At 37.3% G+C, this 18,597-nt stretch overlaps 1 protein-coding gene across 2 annotated transcripts in view; it reads left to right on the top strand.

Moving 5' to 3' along the window:
- The window catches only part of ccdc33 (coiled-coil domain containing 33), a 59,120-nt gene that overhangs the window by 6,902 nt on the left and 33,621 nt on the right, over nt 1-18,597 (top strand). For both annotated transcript variants that reach the window (XM_053236950.1, XM_053236949.1), the window contains exons 3-4: nt 7,953-8,113; nt 17,422-17,555. In XM_053236950.1, coding sequence (XP_053092925.1) covers nt 7,953-8,113; nt 17,422-17,555 — 295 coding nt within the window. The remainder of the gene's footprint in view (nt 1-7,952; nt 8,114-17,421; nt 17,556-18,597) is intronic.

Below are 18,597 nucleotides of genomic sequence, written 5' to 3'. Positions count from 1 at the left end.
CTATGTCAAATGGCAGCTGCACACACTTGGAGGAAAGTGCTAACTGCACTCTTCCGCATACGTAAGCTCACAGATGCCCCTGATTGGTTAGTGTCTCTCTGATTGACAGAGGAGAGATTAATGCTATCCCTCCCTTGCCGAGAGCATGGTCAATTACTGTATGTTCCCGTAGATGGCTGTCACTTGTTGGCATTTGAACTTACAATCTGTTGCGCTATTTGGTTGCTCCACTCAAGAGCCCAGCATACAATGATTTAAAAATACCTCAACCAAGCTGGTACTATACTAATACTACACAGACATTTTTGTGATCTCCAAGCTTAGAGTAAATCATCTGCTATGACTAATTTTGCTAAGACAGCTTGGCTGATAAATGTTTAAATGCTGATTAATGAACGCCTAGATAGTAGTATGGTAGTATGTAGACTTTGCTACTTCACTTATTTAAGGATATGTGCAGGTGCAGTTGTTAATAGAAGTAGACCTATGGCAGCGGTTGTATGAGATCTGTAATAAATCACCTAAGATTAAATGATGATCTCACTCCCCTTGACTCTGACTGATACACAGTAATCTCTGAGTCATCCGACTTCCAGGATATGAGCTCCCAGGAGGAGTATGCTGGACAGATGTACTCATGGATGCTTGGGTTTGATGGGGGTAGACTAACAATGAAATGACTTAATGCAGCATATCCTGTGAATTCATGCAGTCACTGGATACTCTTGTTAAGGGCACCTCAAGTGCTTGCTAATATTAAAGTATGGAAATCACACAAGATACTCTCAAGTCTTCATGTGATATCAGACATATGATAAATTGTATATGGCTAGTTTAATGTATAATGGAGTATTGAATAGGACAACCAGTTATAAGCCACCTTCTATTAACAACACATTCAATGCAACACTCCAGGGCAGTTTGCCAAGCTCCGCACCTCCTCCCCTCTCCATAGGGATGCTGGGAATACCACACCTTTATGAGCTGCTCTTGTGACATGTCTCAGAACCTTCATTATTAAGGTAACAGATTGTAATTTGCATGTGCATAACCTTAAGGTGTGTGTGTGTGCGTGTGTTGGTGGGTAGGTGTACATATTTTTATATCTTAGTGGGGGCCAAATGTCCCCTAAAATATGTGACAGGTTTGACATTGTGGGGACATTTGGTTTAGTTAATTTAAATACATTAAAACAGCCAAAAAGGTTTTATTTTGGTTACTGAGGTTAGGGTCCTCACAAGGATAATAAGATACATGTGTGTGTGTGTGTGTGTGTGTGTGTGTGTGTGTGTGTGTGTGTGTGTGTGTGAGTGATGAGTAGGGAGGATGACACTTAATGCTAATCCCTCAGCAGACTCTTCAGCTGAGAGAAAATCAGCACTCTCATTTTGCTAATGATGAGAGTGGGCCGATGATTGCCTTTGAGCATTTGAATGGTCTGTCCTAATGGAGAAAAGGTCACCTGTGTTTTGTTTGTGAGTTAGATGCTGCCTCATCTGCTATTTTTGCTCTCACACTGAATGCTACCACGTAATGATTTGTTTGATTGGTATTAACTATATCTTCTCTCAATCTTGCTGAGAATCAAGATTGATCTAATGAAAACTTCCAGGTAGATCGCTGTTAGAGAGAGGGATACAACCTTGTTAAGCCAATCAAACACGCAATTTCCTCAGAGACAAGGTGTGTAGTTACAGTCCCTGCAGTACTCATTTGTGGAGCAGTGAAAGGTTGCTCCTTTCCACAAGTCTCTTATTTACTCAAATAGCATGTTCCATGCTGTGCCATTAATGTATTTGCCTCAGAATACTGTCCGGTACCATGTGCTTAGGCGCAGCACTGTCATTTTTATTGAGACTTATTTATTTTTAACTAAATCGCAGCCTTTATACTGAGAAACAACCCAATGAGTCAGTAGTGCTTTGCCACCAAGAGTCTATGAATATGAATCTTGCTATTCTAGTTTTCTGATGTATCTCTGATTGTGGCTGTGTGTAATTTGTATCTTATCTAATTCTGGGGATAGAAATGTTCCCTTCCTTTAAAAGCCCTATTTCACAAACCCACTCTATCTCCCTGTGAGAAATCCGCTCAGCTCCATGTGGTGACATTTCAAATTTGACACTTAGCACAGAGATTTTAACAAACGAGCATCGTTAGTTTTAGTTTTCAAAGGAGAAGCCCTGAGCGGTGGCTGATAAAGGGGAGGATTTTCAATCCTGCTGGGAGATTTTTTCATCTGGAGACATGAGGCACAGAGCTTTACTCTGCCTTTCTTTTATTTCATCTCTCACATTTTGCTGCCCTTGGCTATATGCATGAGTTTTCAAAAGCACTGCAGAGTGTGTGTAACATTATCGTGTTTTGTTTTATCCGATGATTGTGTGTCTAAGTTGAGATTTTTTTTTACCTCTTTCTTTAGTCAGTCTGAGTTTTGTTGTTTGTTTTATCACCACAGGTCCTGCTGACTGATTTGTTATTATCAAAGAACAGTTTAGCATGAAGTGAGCAAAATGGGTGTGTGCTACATGTTGAGGTGGCACTTCATACTGTTCACACCCAGTTCTGATTCTCTGAATGAATGTATCTGACAATACCACTTAAATATGTTTAATATTATTTCCTCTTTATTTGAATTCAATCAGTGGCAAATGTAATTTAACGTAACATTCATTTACTTTTTTTAATCAAGATATTTGTTTAGCTTTTGTTCTTATGAATTTCTGTGTTAAATGATAGTGTTCCATCTTCAAAGATGTGTTTCAAATCAAGAAATGTTTCCTCTGGTTGTATTTTTCATTAAAGTTATTACAACTCTGCCAAGGTGGAGCTGTTTTTTAGTGTATGGGTGCAAAATGAAATCATATAGGCCTCCCAACCCTCATGGAATCTAGGTGAAATTTTAAATACAAAGTATGACAATACAAAATCATGGCTCTCATGAGAGAGAAAAAAAACACTGATAGAAGAAAAGCTGCTAATTTCTCAGCAAATATTTTAAACAAAATGAAGAGTAGTGACCTGTGTAGCTCCTCACTAAACATTTGAGCATGCATTCACTGGCCACTTTAATAGAAACACCTGTACACCTGCTCATTCATGCAATAATCCAATCAGCCAAACATGTGCCAGCAGCGCAATGCATAAATACAGATGCAGAACTTCAGTTAATGTTCACATTAAACATCAGAATGGGGAAAATGTAATCTCAGTGACTTTGACCATGGCATGGGAGCGTAAAATGGAGCAGGATGCACTATGTACTCAGTAAATGCCAAAAATCGTGACTGAAAATTTTGTTTAACAGTATTTTACTGTTTTCTGAGCAAAACTAGGGGAGTGTCCTCTTTGTCGATGTTGGTTGGTCATGACCATATGCCTTAAAGCGCAGTAAGTATTATAGTTTGTTAGTTTCTTTACAATTGCTTGTTACCAACTAGTTAGCAACCAAACTCACATGGTAATTATTGTTTAAGCATTAATAGGAAAGGAGAATGTTTTACCAGCTATATCTATCTGTTCTCCATCATTCTTTCTCCCTTCCTCCCTGTCTATCTTTTTCTCTCTTTGTGTGTCTCTCTCTTCCTCTGACCCTAAGCTGCATTTATGTCACAGCCAAAATTAGAAACAAGGATGATTTCTTGGAACGGATTAATAAATAAAATAATTTTTTTCAAAAAAAGGTGCTTGTTAATATAACTATTTGTGGAAACACTAAAGAGATGTGGCTAACTATGATATCTAATAGAGAGACAAAACCTCCATCACACCTGTTCTTTTGATACCCTTACACTGAACTGAACTGTAGTTAAATACTAACACAATTGCTCTAAGTTGTATGCAGTTTGTATAATATAATTAAAGCACTACAGATATATTATCCAGTTAAATACCAATTAGCAATTATGTAGGCAATCAACAATCATTTTGTTAGAAAAAAATGGTAAGATGACTAGGATTAGCCATTTGATCATTTACAGAGATTAAGAAGAGCATAAATAGTATGTGCAATTAAGGTAAATTAAGTTTGTCTAGTGTGCATTGCTGCAGCATCTTACTGTAGCGTCAGTGATTTGGCATAAAGCCTAATAATCAGAGGTCTTATTACTTGGCCTGCAGCTGGAATAAAAATTAGCTGAATGACATTAAAAGATTCAGGATATTTATTGATTGAGCAGGAGCTTTGATTTAATTCTGAGAGCAATTGATATTTATTTGGGAAGAAATGTTTTTCCATCCAAAAACTCTTACAAAAAAGATACAAAAAAGATGTTTTAAAATGGCAACAAATCAAAACTCCATTAATATTCCACTAGTGCCTTTCACTACTACAAAGCTAGAATGACTGCGTAGTTAGTGTTGTGTTTACACTCTGACATTTCCCATGCTTTTTGACTGTGGGTGTCTTTCATCTGGTCATCTTACTTAGTCTTCTGCTATGCACTGTCCATATCTCTCCCCTGGCTCATTTTTGGTGACCCTTTAGTCAGCCCATCCTTCATTTCCACTTCTCCCCCAACAAATACCCCTCCTCCACCTCCTGCCCCACTCACTGATGTCTGTACCAGCTTATAACATTTCTTCCACCAACACTGAATTATTGACAAGTCTGGAGTCTCAAGAGATTGAGCATGCGGAAGGCAGTTTTATCTGGGAAATATGAACATGACTTTTATATTACACTTAATGGCCACTTTATTAGGAACACTGTACTAATACTGGGTAGGACCCCCGCTTGTCTTGTGACATGTTCATTATCATGCTGGAAGTAGCCATTATAATGGGAAAATCGTGGACATACTATATAGGCATGCACATGGTCAGCAACAATTCTCAGATTTGCTTATTAAGGGGCCAAATGTGTGCCAAGAAAACATTTCCCACATCATTATACCACTACCACCACCAGCCTGATGACACAAGATAGGTTGGGTCTAGGATTCATTCTGTTGATGCCAAATTGAGAAACAGAAATTGAGATTCATCAGATGTTTGAGATTCATAAAATGTCAGGTGATGTTTTTTCCAATCTTCAGCTGTCCAGTTTCGGTGAGCCTGTGATGCCTGTTGTTGGCTAACAGGAGTGGTCGTCTGCTGTTGTAACCCATCCGCCCCAAGCTTCGACATGTTGTGCATTCTGAGATGCTTTTCTGATCAGTGCTGTTGTAAAGAATGGTTATTTGAGTTATTGTAACCTTCCATAGCCTCTGATCTCTCTCATCAACAAGCTGTTTCCTCCCACAGAACTGCTGCTGATTGGATTATCTTTCCACACCATTCTCTGTAAACTCTCTGTTTTGCAAGAAAATCCCAGGAGATCAGTGGTTTCTGAAATACTCAAACCAGCCCATCTGGCACCAACCAAGTCTCTGAGATTAAATTTTTCTCCCTTTTTTCCATTTTTGTAAATATTTGATGTTTGATATCTGATGTGAACTCTTGACCTGTATCTGCATGTTATCATAGATATCATTGTGCTGCTGCCACATGATAATTGCATGAGCATGCAGGGGTACAGGCATCACTATTGAAGTGGCTGGTGAGTGTATATACATACAGGAAGAAGGTATGTATATAATATAGTGGGTGGTATTTTAGTGCATGTAACAAACATTAAGCAGACTTCAGGATATTTGTTTGTACAAAGTATATTTACAGGATTTATTAAAAGTCACTCATGAAATGAATTAATAATGAAGTAATTTTTCCATTTTTAACCTGATGCTGATATCAGAACTGTAGATATCAGAGATATCTGAGGCCTTTCAGCCAATATCCAAATATAGATTCAGTACAGAAACATCAGAAGTGCAATGGCAATGAGCTGTAGGAGAAGTAGTGTCCTATTTTCATATAGATAGGGCTTAAGTATGGTGGTGATTTATGTACAAATATGAATTCACTGGTTTTAAAATACATCTTGTGATGCATCTTGGATACATCATCAGTGATGTTTTCTGGAGTCATCAGGTGTTTTGGGTCTTTTGTACATCAGACACCCTCGCCCAGGTGACCAAGCCTGGGGTGATCAGGCCGTGTCCAAATAGCTTATTTTCTACCCCCCTCATCCTTCAGCCTTGACACCATGCCTAATGCTACTCAAAACATGCAGACCTCCCAAGGCTGTCGTGAGCCCCACTGACACCATTAAAGCATGCTCAGTGCCACTGGTTCTGTATGAATTTCTCATTACGCTGAACACCACACAGACATGTCTGCCTAACACAATCAGAGCCAAACTGGCCTCCCCAGTGAATGAGGTTGTAGCAAGCCCCACTGGCACAGTTAATGCATGATCAGCGCTCTGGTTCCATGTGGAACCTGTTACATTCCTCCTGTTACACCTAATACCACTCAGACAAGAGTGAGTCCATCCATAAGGAAAATATAAAACAGTAGATTTGTCTTAAAGTGATCATATTTTTCAAACACATGTTGGATAACATTGAAAGAATCCTTTATCCCATTGAAAACTTTGCCAAACTGCCTTTGTCAGCCAGTTTTCTTTTCTCCCCCTTAAGAATAAGAAGCTTATTTTATAAGACGATAACAAATTGAAGCTCTGAGAAAATCCTTCATTCGAACAAACCACAGCTTTGTTGAGAAAGCCGACAGTCTGTGGGAGAATGCTTATTAGGCTGCACATGTGAAGGGACCTTGAGTCGTAGATAGATGCAGCCTCATTGTTTTCTGGTGATTATTTTTCACGCCTTTCATTTCAGTTGAATAGAAACAGCACTCACCCCTGTGCTTTGAATGGTAAAGAGTATCTCAAGGTTGCTACTGAGGTAGTGTTGCACAAGATTGACTTCCAGAAGCTCCCAACTGCTACTGTGAAAAGCCATTTCTGTTACAGCTGCACAGCTGTTGTATGATTACCTGTTGCTTAGGAACCACAGTGACTTCATGAGTTGGTTTCCATTTTAACCAAGGTTATTACAGAGAATCAACATGTTCATTGTTATGTGTTTGTTATGTGTGATTTAATATACCAAATGTCTAATGCATTCAAATCATTTTTTTTTTTAAATATTGAGATAAGTGCAGTTTGCCCCTCATGTCATCCAGTGCTCATGTTCTTAGGGACATTCCAACAGTGTTTAATCCATTTGTTGAAAGCTGAGTAGAGATTTAGTGCATAGTTTGTGTTAAGATTGCTTTGTAAATGTGCATACTTTAAGGCACTTAATTAGCCTATCCCTGTTTGCTTTAAAATATTTTTGAGGTCAGATTGCTAAACATCTCACTGCTACTTCTCGCTATTCTGAAAAGTACCCCTACTTCAGAGATAAGTATGCTACGTGTAAAACACAAAGTGTGTGCTGTTTAGGAAAATAATTAATAATGAAGTGGTATGATGTGTATTAACACCCCAAATTTGATTATTTTCCAAAAACAGTATGGCAGTTTGCTAATGATTGCAATTTTATTTTATTAATGAACAACATATCATACTTTTTATCCATTTATAGCTACATTTAATTTGTAACTTACTGACTGTTACAAAGCACTGACACTAAAGACTCCTTCCATAAATGCTAAATAAATGTCTCCTTACAGAAACCATTACCGTATTACTGACATTTTAAATAGCCTAGTTTATTGTTAGCCTTAAAGTTTACAAGTCTCTGTGTTACTATAGAAATTATAACATAATAGGACAAGCATATTTATAATAACCTGTCATACAGCCAGCACTACTGTCAGAGCCATGTCAGAATTTCTGACCAGTCACATTTGATCATTTCAGATGAGCATGTGTGTATGAGCATCAGTGAGCATGTGTGTATGGTTATAGGAAAATATTATATTATTTTTTTTCCTATAACCATACACACATGCTCACTGAATGCAACTTTGAATATGTCTTTTGAGCATGCTTATCTGCATTTGTCTACTAAACCGTTATTGTGTGTTTTTTTTGTGTGTTTTTTTTTTTTTTTGGGGGCCAGGTGACAGAGTCTCCCCTGAGGAAAGAAAGTGCCTTTCTGTCCCCACTCTGTCCCCCTCATGTGTCCCAGCAAGGGCACGAGATCATCAGCGTCACTCTGCATGGTGCCACCAGTCTTCCTCTGCTGATAGATGGAGGAGTTCCACTGCCATTTGCTATTGTGTGAGTAACTGTTACATCTCTGCTAGTGGTAGACCTGGTACAAAAGACAAATTGGGTTCATTCTGAAGATTATAAAGAAATCTTAAAACCAGTTGGGTGTAAGATTCATAATGGTTGTGGTTAGAAAGCCTTCCTGTTAGAAAAATGCTAGAACATTATATAATGTGGGTTTTTTCTTAACCTTTTTCTGTGTGCTGATTAACCCGATGGATGTAAAAGGCAAGTCATTGGACATTGAAGCAGAATTAAAGGCTGCATCCCAAACTGCATAGTGCACACTAAATGGTATGCCTTAATGGTAATGATGCCACTGGTGTACTGACATACTATTTAGTATAGTAGTATACTTTTTGAGCCTACATTAGATTGTCCCAAAGTGTGACTGTGTGTGACTGTGTATGCACATGGTGCCCTGGAATGACCTGGTGTCCCATGCAGGCTAGGCGAAAAAGTAAAACCTGAGTAACAAGCTAGAGACCTAACATGAATTGGCTCTGCTGGCTATATGTGCTCTGTTCTAATGTACTGGTCATCGGTTCACCAATGCCACCATGTAACTGTGCTCCTTCTACAAATCAAAGCACAGAGCCACAATGTTAGCTAGATAGCTTTTTCCCTTTCCTACCTTTTCTATTTTTTTAAAAAAAAAAATCTGATAGACATCAGCATTTAATATTATAGTGAAAAAACTCAAAGCAGTTTTTCATATTCAACAATAAATAATAAGGTATTTCCACTTAGATCTTAGTTCAGCTGTCTTCTTAAATATCATCAACGATACTGAAGATAAATTATTATGATATCCATTTACTTTGCAGGAACCACTTCGTGGTAAGTCTAACAGTCTGTAAGCTGAGAGTGACCACTACCTCACCATTTCCTGTGTTTTTGCTAATGAGTTTTGCTCTGCTGGAGATGCCATCTGCTTAAGCCTCAGTAGAGCTGCATGTATGGAATTATTAATAAGCTGGATATAAATAAGCTTGCACACACACCACAATACATTAACACATGCATATCTTTACTACTTAATGAACATTTCTTTCCTTGCTTTTATTGATTGTTTGATTGGCACATCATCTACACCCCCACAAAGTTTAATTTTTTTTTTTTTTTGGGTCATGAATGTTATACATCATGAATATTGAATGATTTTGTATATATATATATATATATATATATATATATATATATATATATATATATATATATATATATATATATATATATATTATATAACACACACACACATATATTATATGTGTGTATATATATATCTGTAGTATAGTAGTATAGCATTGTAGAGTCTGATGGCTGATGGCATGAAAGAGTCCCCCCAGGTGTTTTGAAGCACGTGGTTGGATGAATCTGTCACTGAATATGCTCCTGACCCTCTTCAGCTCAGCATAGAGAGGATGAGAAAGATTGTCCATGATAGTTTTCAGCTCACCTCTCATCCTCTTCTCAGTCACTGTCCACCTCACTGTCCAGTTCCATCCCCACCACAGAGCTGGCCTTCCTCACCAGCTTGTTCAGTTTGTTGTCACCACATGTCCCTATGCCACCTCCCCAGCACACCACAGCAAAAAAGATAACACTGGCCACCATAGACTGGTAAAACATCCATAGAAGCCTAGTGCACACATTAAAGGATCTGAGCCTCCTCAGAAAGAACATCCTGCTCTGTCCTTTCCTATGGAGGATCTCTGTGTTGTCTGACCAGTCCAGTTTGTTGCTGAGTTGCACCCCTAGGAACTTGTAGGTGTCCATTATCTCCACTCCCTCCCCCTTTATGGCAACAGTGGTGGGGGGCCTCTTGCTGCACCGGAAGTCCACCACCAGCTCCTTGGTTTTCTTGATGTTGAACTGAAGGTGGTTGTTGTTGTATCCTATTAAGCTTTCAATAAGGTCTCTGTACTCCTCCTCCTTATCATCTTTGATGCAATCAACAATGGAGGAGTGATCTGAGAACTTCTGTAGGTGGCATGTTCCCAAATCGAAGCAGAAGTCAGAGGTGTAGAGGGTGAACAAGAACAAGTGACAGTACGGTTCCCTGGGGTGCACCAGTGTTGCTAGTCACCATGTCTGAAAAGCAGCCTTGCAGCCTGGCGTACAGTGGCCTGTCAGTGAGGTAGTCTGTAATCCAGGCTATGAGGGCTTGGTCCTGGTCCTGGTCCACCCGCATCACTTTTCAGTTTTAACTTTTTAATAAACTTGCAAAGTTATCACAAATCTTGTTTTTAGTTTGTCATTATGGGGTGTGGAGTGTAGATTGATGTGAGAAAATAATTTAAAAAAATGAAGGGGTCTGAATGTATTATGTATATTATATATATATATATATATATATATATATATATATATATATATATATATATATATATATATATATATATATACGTAAGTATTTGGAAAGTGACACAATTTTCCTAATTTTGCCTCTGTACACCACCACAGTGGATTTGAAATGAAGCAATCATGATGTGATTAAAGTGTAGACTTTCAGATTTAATTCAAGGGGCTTAACAAAAATATTGCATTAACTGTTTAGAAATTACAGCCGTTTTTTTTTTTTTTACATAGGACCATCATTTTCACAGGCTCAAAAGTACAATTGACACAATTGACTGATAAGCAGTTTCATGCAGTTTCAAGAAGGTGTGGCCTGTTTCTTCATTATTTCATGACAAATTAAGGATATAAATAGTCTGGAGTTGATTCCAAGCATTGAATTTGCATTTGGTAGTTGTTAATGGGAACTCTCCATATGCAGTCCAAGTAAGTGTCAATGCAAGTGAAGGAGGCCATCAATAGGCTGGAAAAACAAAACAGAACTATCAGATAGATAGCAGAAACTTTAAAAGTGGCCAAATCAACAATTTGGTACATTCTTAAAGAGAAGAAATGCACTGGTGAACTCAGCAACACCAAAAGGCCTGGAAGACCACAGAAGACAACTAAAGTGGAGGAGTGCAGAATTCTTTCCTTGTTGAAGAAAAACCCCCTTGCAACATTTAGCCAAGTCAGGAACACTCTGGTAGATGTGGGTATATCATTGTCAAAGTCTACAATCGAGAGACACCTTCTTGAACGTAAATGCAGTGATGGGAAGAGAAGAGTAAGGAGAAGGAAAGGAAAGGCTCATGTTCCAAAGCATGCCACATCGTCTGTCAAGCATGTGGAGGAAGTGTTATGGCATGGGCATGTATGGCTGCCAATGGAACTGGGTCACTGGTGTTTATTGATGATGTGACTGTTGATAGAAGCTGTTGTTCTTCTTTTTTCAGCTGCTCCCATGAGGAGTTACCACAGCGGATCATTGGTCCGCATATTTGATTTGACAGTTTGTTTTTTACACTGGATGCCCTTCCTGACGCAACCCTCCCCAAATTTGTCTGAGTTTGGGATCGGTACTGGGAGTGCACTGACTGCTGATAGAAGTAGCAGGGTGAATTCTGAAATGTATAGAGCTATACTTTCTGCTCAGATTCAGTAAAATACTGAAAAACTGATAGGATGGAGCTTCATAGTACAGATGGATAATGACCCAAAACATAGTGTGGAAGCAACCCAAGGGCTTCTTAAGGCAAAGAAATTAAATGTTCTTAAATGTCCAATGACCTCAACCCAAATGAGCATGCTTTTAACTTACTGAAGACAATACTGAAGGCATAAGACCCACAAACAAGCAGCAACTGAAGGCAGCTGCCATAAAGGCCTGGCAAAACAACTCAAGGGAGGAAACTCAGCATTTGGTAATGTCCATAGGCAGTCATTGACTGCAAAGGATTTGCATCCAAGTATTAAAAATTATCCTAGTATTTATGATTGTTAGTTTGTCCAATTAGTTTTGAGCCTGTGAAAATTCTCCATGCAAAAAAAATGGCTGTAATTCCTAAACGGTTAATGCAATATTTTTGCAAAACCCCTTGAATTAAACCTGAAAGTCAACACTTCAATCACATCTTTACTGCTTCATTTCAATCATTCATTGTGGTGGTGTACAGAGGCAAAATTAGGAAAGTTGTGTCACTGTTCAAATACTTATGGACCTGACTGTATATACAGTATATACTATAAGTACTGTGTGTGTGTGTGTGTGTGTGTGTGTGAAAAATTCTCCCTGTATGTTTTTTAAAAAGTGTCAGGTTTTTAGTGAACAGAATGTCAAGGCTGCATAGGTTCAGTCTTGTATGATTCTGCTTTATTATTCTGTCACATCTTCACCCCCTGGACTCAACCTCAATACAGACCTGGAGCAATCTGTGTAATGGTGCTTTTAGTGTCTTGTGTGAGAAAAGGTTCATGCTACATTTGGCAATTTCTACAAAGCCAGCTAGGCGTATGATTTCTGGAAAGAAATTCTGGAAGAATGCATTAGCTTCCTGGTGCGCCTGTGTGTATGCCTTTGTATATACAGTACATGCATGTATGTGTGTGCGTGTAAGTGTACTTCTTACTTGTTGCTACACTTATTGTGTGTTTGCTACTACTAAACATACTAATTTTGTTTGGTACTTCTAAAAAATTTTTTGTCTTATGGGCTACAACCATCTTTACCATGTTTGTTGATTTCTAATGCAAATTATTCTCTATAACATTATCATTCATATGAATTATTGAAAAATAATGAACATTTATTTTATGTTATCAGGGAACAGTATATAACCCCTAATAACCCCTAATTATCATAGAGCTCTATGATAACATATGTGTGTCAAACTACTACCCCCCAAAACAAAACAAAACAAAACAAAACAAAAACAACAAAAAACAGCCGCATTACCAATTTTCACATGGCTTCCTGTGAATACAAGCTTGTACCAGCTAATAGTCTGTAATGATTACAAAGCTGCCTTAAAAAATTATTTAAGCTGAGGTGTTTTAGGTGATCATTAGTAATTACTAGCTTTAACAGTCATGTTTCATTACAAACATACAGTACCGCATTTAGGTGGTAAACATGATGTCTAATCTCAAATAGTTACAAATAATAGTACAACTCCCATGATCCTCAGCCTGTGACCTCACCACATGACCTCAAGCTGCTATCACCTGATTACTAATGACATTCACCTGCTTACAATCACAGTACTCCCTTTAAATAATCTGGACTCTCAGCATTACTTTGTGAAGTCTTGCCCAAGCATTGCATTGTCTATTTGTCTTTTTGTCTATTTGTCTATCAGTCTATCACCTATCCATTTGTCTGCTTCTTGTTTCTGAGTATTGCTTAGCCCTTTGATTTGTCTGCTACATTGGTTAAAGACAGTGAAAGACAGAAAACCTGCATTTGTGTCCAATCTGTCTACTTCGTGACAACTTGCTGCTAAATTTTGTTGTAGGTGACCAATTTTTTGATTGGTACATAACAGTTTGTATTCATGACATATAGTACATTGTTTATTGTCAGTAATCTATTTGTGTCTTTCAGTAATAGGTTTAATATATTTAGGTTATTAATTGTGCTATCTATTTTTTAATTTACTAATGTTCCATGTATATGGAATACACCACTTATTACAAAACTGATATGCTTATTGGCAGGTCCAGGTTTATTAATGAAAATGGTGAAGCAGACAAATCAAAGGGACAAAGATAAAGTCGAGAGTTAAAGTCATAAACTTGTATCATAAAAGTATTTGCACACAGAAAAGACAACAAAGCAATCATATGTACTACAGTTAACCATCAGCCAAAATTTCTTAATCATGACATGTTCTTAATTATTTACTAGAGTGCTATAAAAAATAAAATAAATTTTTTGCTTGCATAATTTCCATAATATTACAACAAAGAGCTGTTCTGAATCCATCATATTAAATTGCATGCCATTACATAGAGAAATGCACACTTGATGTTTTGGTGGAAGAATCAATCCTCTCAATGCTTCTCCTTTTTTCTTGGTGAAATGGAATGAAGAATTGGAAAAAAAATAAACCTCTTGTGGTCTTGCTGCAGGCTTTTCCCACTGAGAGTGAGCTACTGTGCTAATGTTTCACTACCTTTTGATCTGTTAGCCAAATAATGAGTCCCTTATAAATAATACATTCTAATCGTTCAGTGTGACCTTGCAGGGAAATGCAAGCCACAAACAGACATCAGCTATAATGTACACCAATGTAAATTGGATTGTAGGCTCTCTTCCCTTCCCTTGGAAGAAGGGAAGAGTCTATAATCAGAATTCACAGCTCCAGTGCTGAAGGGTCAGAGTCCAGCACAGACTGGTGATTTCTTGCTCTAACACACATACTAAACCCAGTAATTAACTGGTCAGTTGAACAAGGAGGCTTTGAACCTGGAAATCACTAATCAGTGCTGGACTCCTGTTCTCCAGGACTGGAGATGTGCATCCCTGGTCTACACCCATCACTAATTATCACTGTCCAGACTATTGGTCCTGCTGAAAGCCTCCTGAGTTAATAGTGGACTCAATCAATCCTTGATTGCACCAGCTAGCCAGTTCAGATGAGCTTTAATCAGCAAAGGTCTGACACGCAGTGTGTCCGAGTGCTAAGATGACCACCATCAGAGAGGTTAGCTTCAGAGAAAGAGCTTCAAATGGAATGGAAGAGTGTATTTTTTCCAAGCCACATTGTCATAAATTTTTCATCTGCAGCTGGCTTTGAGGCAGACAGAAGAGGGGGCAGCCCAGGCAAGGGGCAAATCGAAGGCTTCAAACCAACCTGGGCTTTCAGTGCGAGGGGGAGGGTTGCTGTACAAAAAGAAAGAAAACATTGTGATTATTTACTGAAGAAGAACAAAGACTGTCTCATGCTGTATCTTTGTTCAAATGTTATGAACCAACTTCAGTTTATATGTGTCAATCAAAGATCGTTGGAGCCTTGTCTTTAGCTTGGTATTTATGATACTACATTTAGGGTACTGTACACCATTTTTTAAACATATACATTATATTAGAACAATTGTCCTTCAGATGTCCAGTAGCTTTTTAGTTACAGCCCTTATGGTACACTGTTTTATAGTAGTGTTGACCTTAGATACCTATTTGAAAAGCTGAAACACAGAAGCCAAAAAAAAAAAAAAAAACAGTCCACTGGGTGTTCAGTAATGGTTCTCTTGTAGTTTGTGATAACTCTTAAGGGTATCTGTTAAGTTAATGATAAATGTTTGATTATTACCTGACCTTACTAGATAATAAGTAAAGTTTTTCTTCTGTTCAAATTTGATGATTAATGGCGTTGATGTTTAAGGTTTTAAACAATTCTTAATTGTTAATCATAGTTAACTTTGGCTCTTTGGCGAGAAGTGGCTTAGGTGTAATCCTAATTTCCTTAATTTTGTCAAATGTCTTTGAGATACAGCTTCGGTCATAGAGACAAAGGCTTACATTACTGCCTTTTTTTAGTCTGTGGATCTTCTCCAATTGCCTGCATGATTAATGAGAGATTTCATGGAATTGTTGCATCCTCTGGGTACTGCTTCTGTACAGAAGCTAATGTGATCTGACTGCCCTGGCCTTATTATTACTGGCAACTGTGCAAGTTTCTTATTAGGTTATGTTTTTAAATCATATTTTAAAATACTGTCGTATGTTGCCACCAATTGTTTTTTTTTATTTGAAGATTCTTATTGTGAATAATGGTTCACTCAGTTGTATCTAATAGTTTTTCATGACACTGATGGTTGCAAGTCTTTAATGTTGTGCTTTTACTGATGCTCCAGTGTTTTACAATATGTATTATGACTTAAATCAAAGATTTATGCCCCATCTTCTAAACTGATATGACTCATGCATTCTGCACAAAGACAAGACTCCATTGAGTTTTAATAACGTTATCAAAACTCTTTCCTTGTAGTGGAACAAACTGGAGCATGAAAAGTGAACCTCTGTTGATTGCATAACAAAAGCTGCTTGTTATTGTGGCTCTGGGTCAGAATTAGGATTGTTATGCCTTCTGATTCCAGTCATAATAGTTTTTTTGTTTTTGCCTCCACCATTTTAAATGATAGCAAAAAGCTCCAGTCAGTAGATAATGTCTCCTGAGAGATAAAAGGCTTTTGTTGTGTTTTTGTGTGCAGTACATGAAAGAATGTTTCCCTAATGAACCATTACCCTCTTTTCCACTGTCTTTCACACATGTCTATGACTGTCTCTTGTCTAACAAATATCATGCTCATTAGATTCTTCTGCTGTCTCTCAGATTGCCTGTTTCCTAATCCTGCATTTTGCACTCAGCTCATACTCGGTGCAGATCTGGGGTTCAGATGAGAGAAGAAGGGGGGTGGTGTTGGATTGGCAAAGCTCTCTATGCATTGAGCTGCCAGATTACCAGTAAAAGATCCCCCAAGATGTGTACAACCCCAAGAAAGGTCAAAGGGGATGTGGCGTGTTTTGCTCCTTTGTCTGGTGGCCTTTTTAAGATTCATAATAGTTACACCTAAAAATATGATATTTTATAGCAGACACAGCACATTTGTGATTTTGCTCCCAACTGTCAATCTATAGCACTTAATCTATAACACTTTCACTATATATATATATATATATATATATATATATATATATATATATACACAAATGTTTATAACTCATAAAAATTTGTTATAAAATTACCACTCTCTATGAGCCATGTCATTAAGCTACATTTATTAATAATTTTGCAAACTGGTTCATGGGACTTTGATATACATCCTTCTTTTTATATTAAGTAGTCCCACAATTTATACATAAAACTATGCAAAATTTGCACTTTCATGAAAATTTCACAAAACAACATTTTATAAGCTGTTATATGTAAGTCTGAATATTGTGTCACTCAAATCCAGTTGTTGAAATCAATGTTTATCAATTATTGCATATTAAAATATTTATTTATAAATATTTTATTTATAAATTTAAAAAAGAAAATTCTACTACAGAAATTCCTCTGTTGATGTATACGCTAAGCAGGTTATGGTTAATTCTAATGTGAGTAAGAGGGGGGAAAGCATATTAGGTTATACCTGGGCTCAAACTGTTTAAAGATTTGTGTGTGGAAGAAAAGCATTTAAATGATATTTGAGTATACAGTATGCATGCTAAAATTTGTTTTGGGTGCATTATATATTTTATCGTTTGTTTATTTGGTGTGGTTAAATACCAATGGTATAGAGAATGCAAGAATAGTAGTCCAATAGATTGTATTTTGTGGTTACAGTTGTAAGGGGATTAAAAACTAGAAACATACTAGTAAAACATGTTCTACAATACCTTTGCAATGTATTATTAAAGAGTAAAATTTACCACAATCAGCTAAATGTTTAAGTCGGATACTGTTTGTGTGTATTTATATGAACACTTTCAGGAGTACTATAGAGGATGGGACTGGTAGGTGGAGGAGCCAGGCAGTAACACACTGTGCTCTGGAATCCACTCACAACCCCTGCTGGGAGGAGAACCTATCAGTGGAGCTTGTGCATGTTGAAGGCCACAGGGAGGGTAAGCTGTTTCGTAGCTAATGCAAATAAGTAAAATCGTCAGTAATGTTCTGTGGGCTGGGAGCAGTCAGTAAATTATACAGGCCATAGCCAGACATCCTGGTGGATTTGACATTTCTGCAGAAATGTACAACTGACTTGACCCTTATTCGTGTTCTTTCTTCTTCTGGCTGTACTCCAGTACCGCACATTTCAAGTAAACCATTAGTTCATAGTTTTAAAAAAGTGATATAAAAACTGCTTTGCATTATATCTTTGGTTCTGTCTAAAATGGCATACTTGTATACTGCATACCATTCCTTATTGAGTATTTTAACAATTATTGTGATGCAAAATGTGTTAATTTGTAGTGGTTCAACTTAAAATAGTGCAAAGATATGGTTGGGTAATGCCCTTAGACAGGAACCTTTCAACCTAACGTTCAATGTAAATAAAATAATGGTATAAATAGCTGATTTTCTCTTCTGTATCAACCACTAAGTTGTCAACTGTAAGAATAATGTAGCATATTTCTAATAAATTCCAAAAATTGTTTTATATGTACAATAAAAATTAATTTAAAAAATACAAACAAATTAATTATATTAAAAAAATTAAACACAATGAAACGTCTTGGCGTTTATAATGACTACAGATGAACTGGATGAGATTCAGCTGGATGTTTTTCAAACTGGTCTTCAGTGGACAAACACTGTCCATATCATTATTCACAATATGTTTTAATTTTTTCCACAGTGGACAAAAGAAAGAAAAAAATTATTATTATTTCCAAGCTATGGTTGCACATGACAGCTCTGTACTGAATGTTAATTGAGCAAGTATTGTTCTCTCCACTGTGAGCTTAGAAAGACTGACAGAGGAAGGGAGATTGAGAAAGAAAGTGTGTGACAGGAAAATCTATTTGTGTGAAATTGGTTTGTCTTGATCTGCAAGTCCGCACTGTGAATGGGCTCCTGTGTTGATGATAATTGCAGTGCGTGGGTCTGATTATTCCAGCCTCATGGTTTCTGCCTGTTAAGTGACAGAATAATTACCCACTGGGC

The sequence above is a fragment of the Pangasianodon hypophthalmus genome, chromosome 9 (genome assembly GCF_027358585.1).
Source record: "Pangasianodon hypophthalmus isolate fPanHyp1 chromosome 9, fPanHyp1.pri, whole genome shotgun sequence".
Lineage (NCBI taxonomy): Eukaryota > Metazoa > Chordata > Actinopteri > Siluriformes > Pangasiidae > Pangasianodon > Pangasianodon hypophthalmus.
This window is presented reverse-complemented; position numbering and strand designations above follow the sequence as displayed.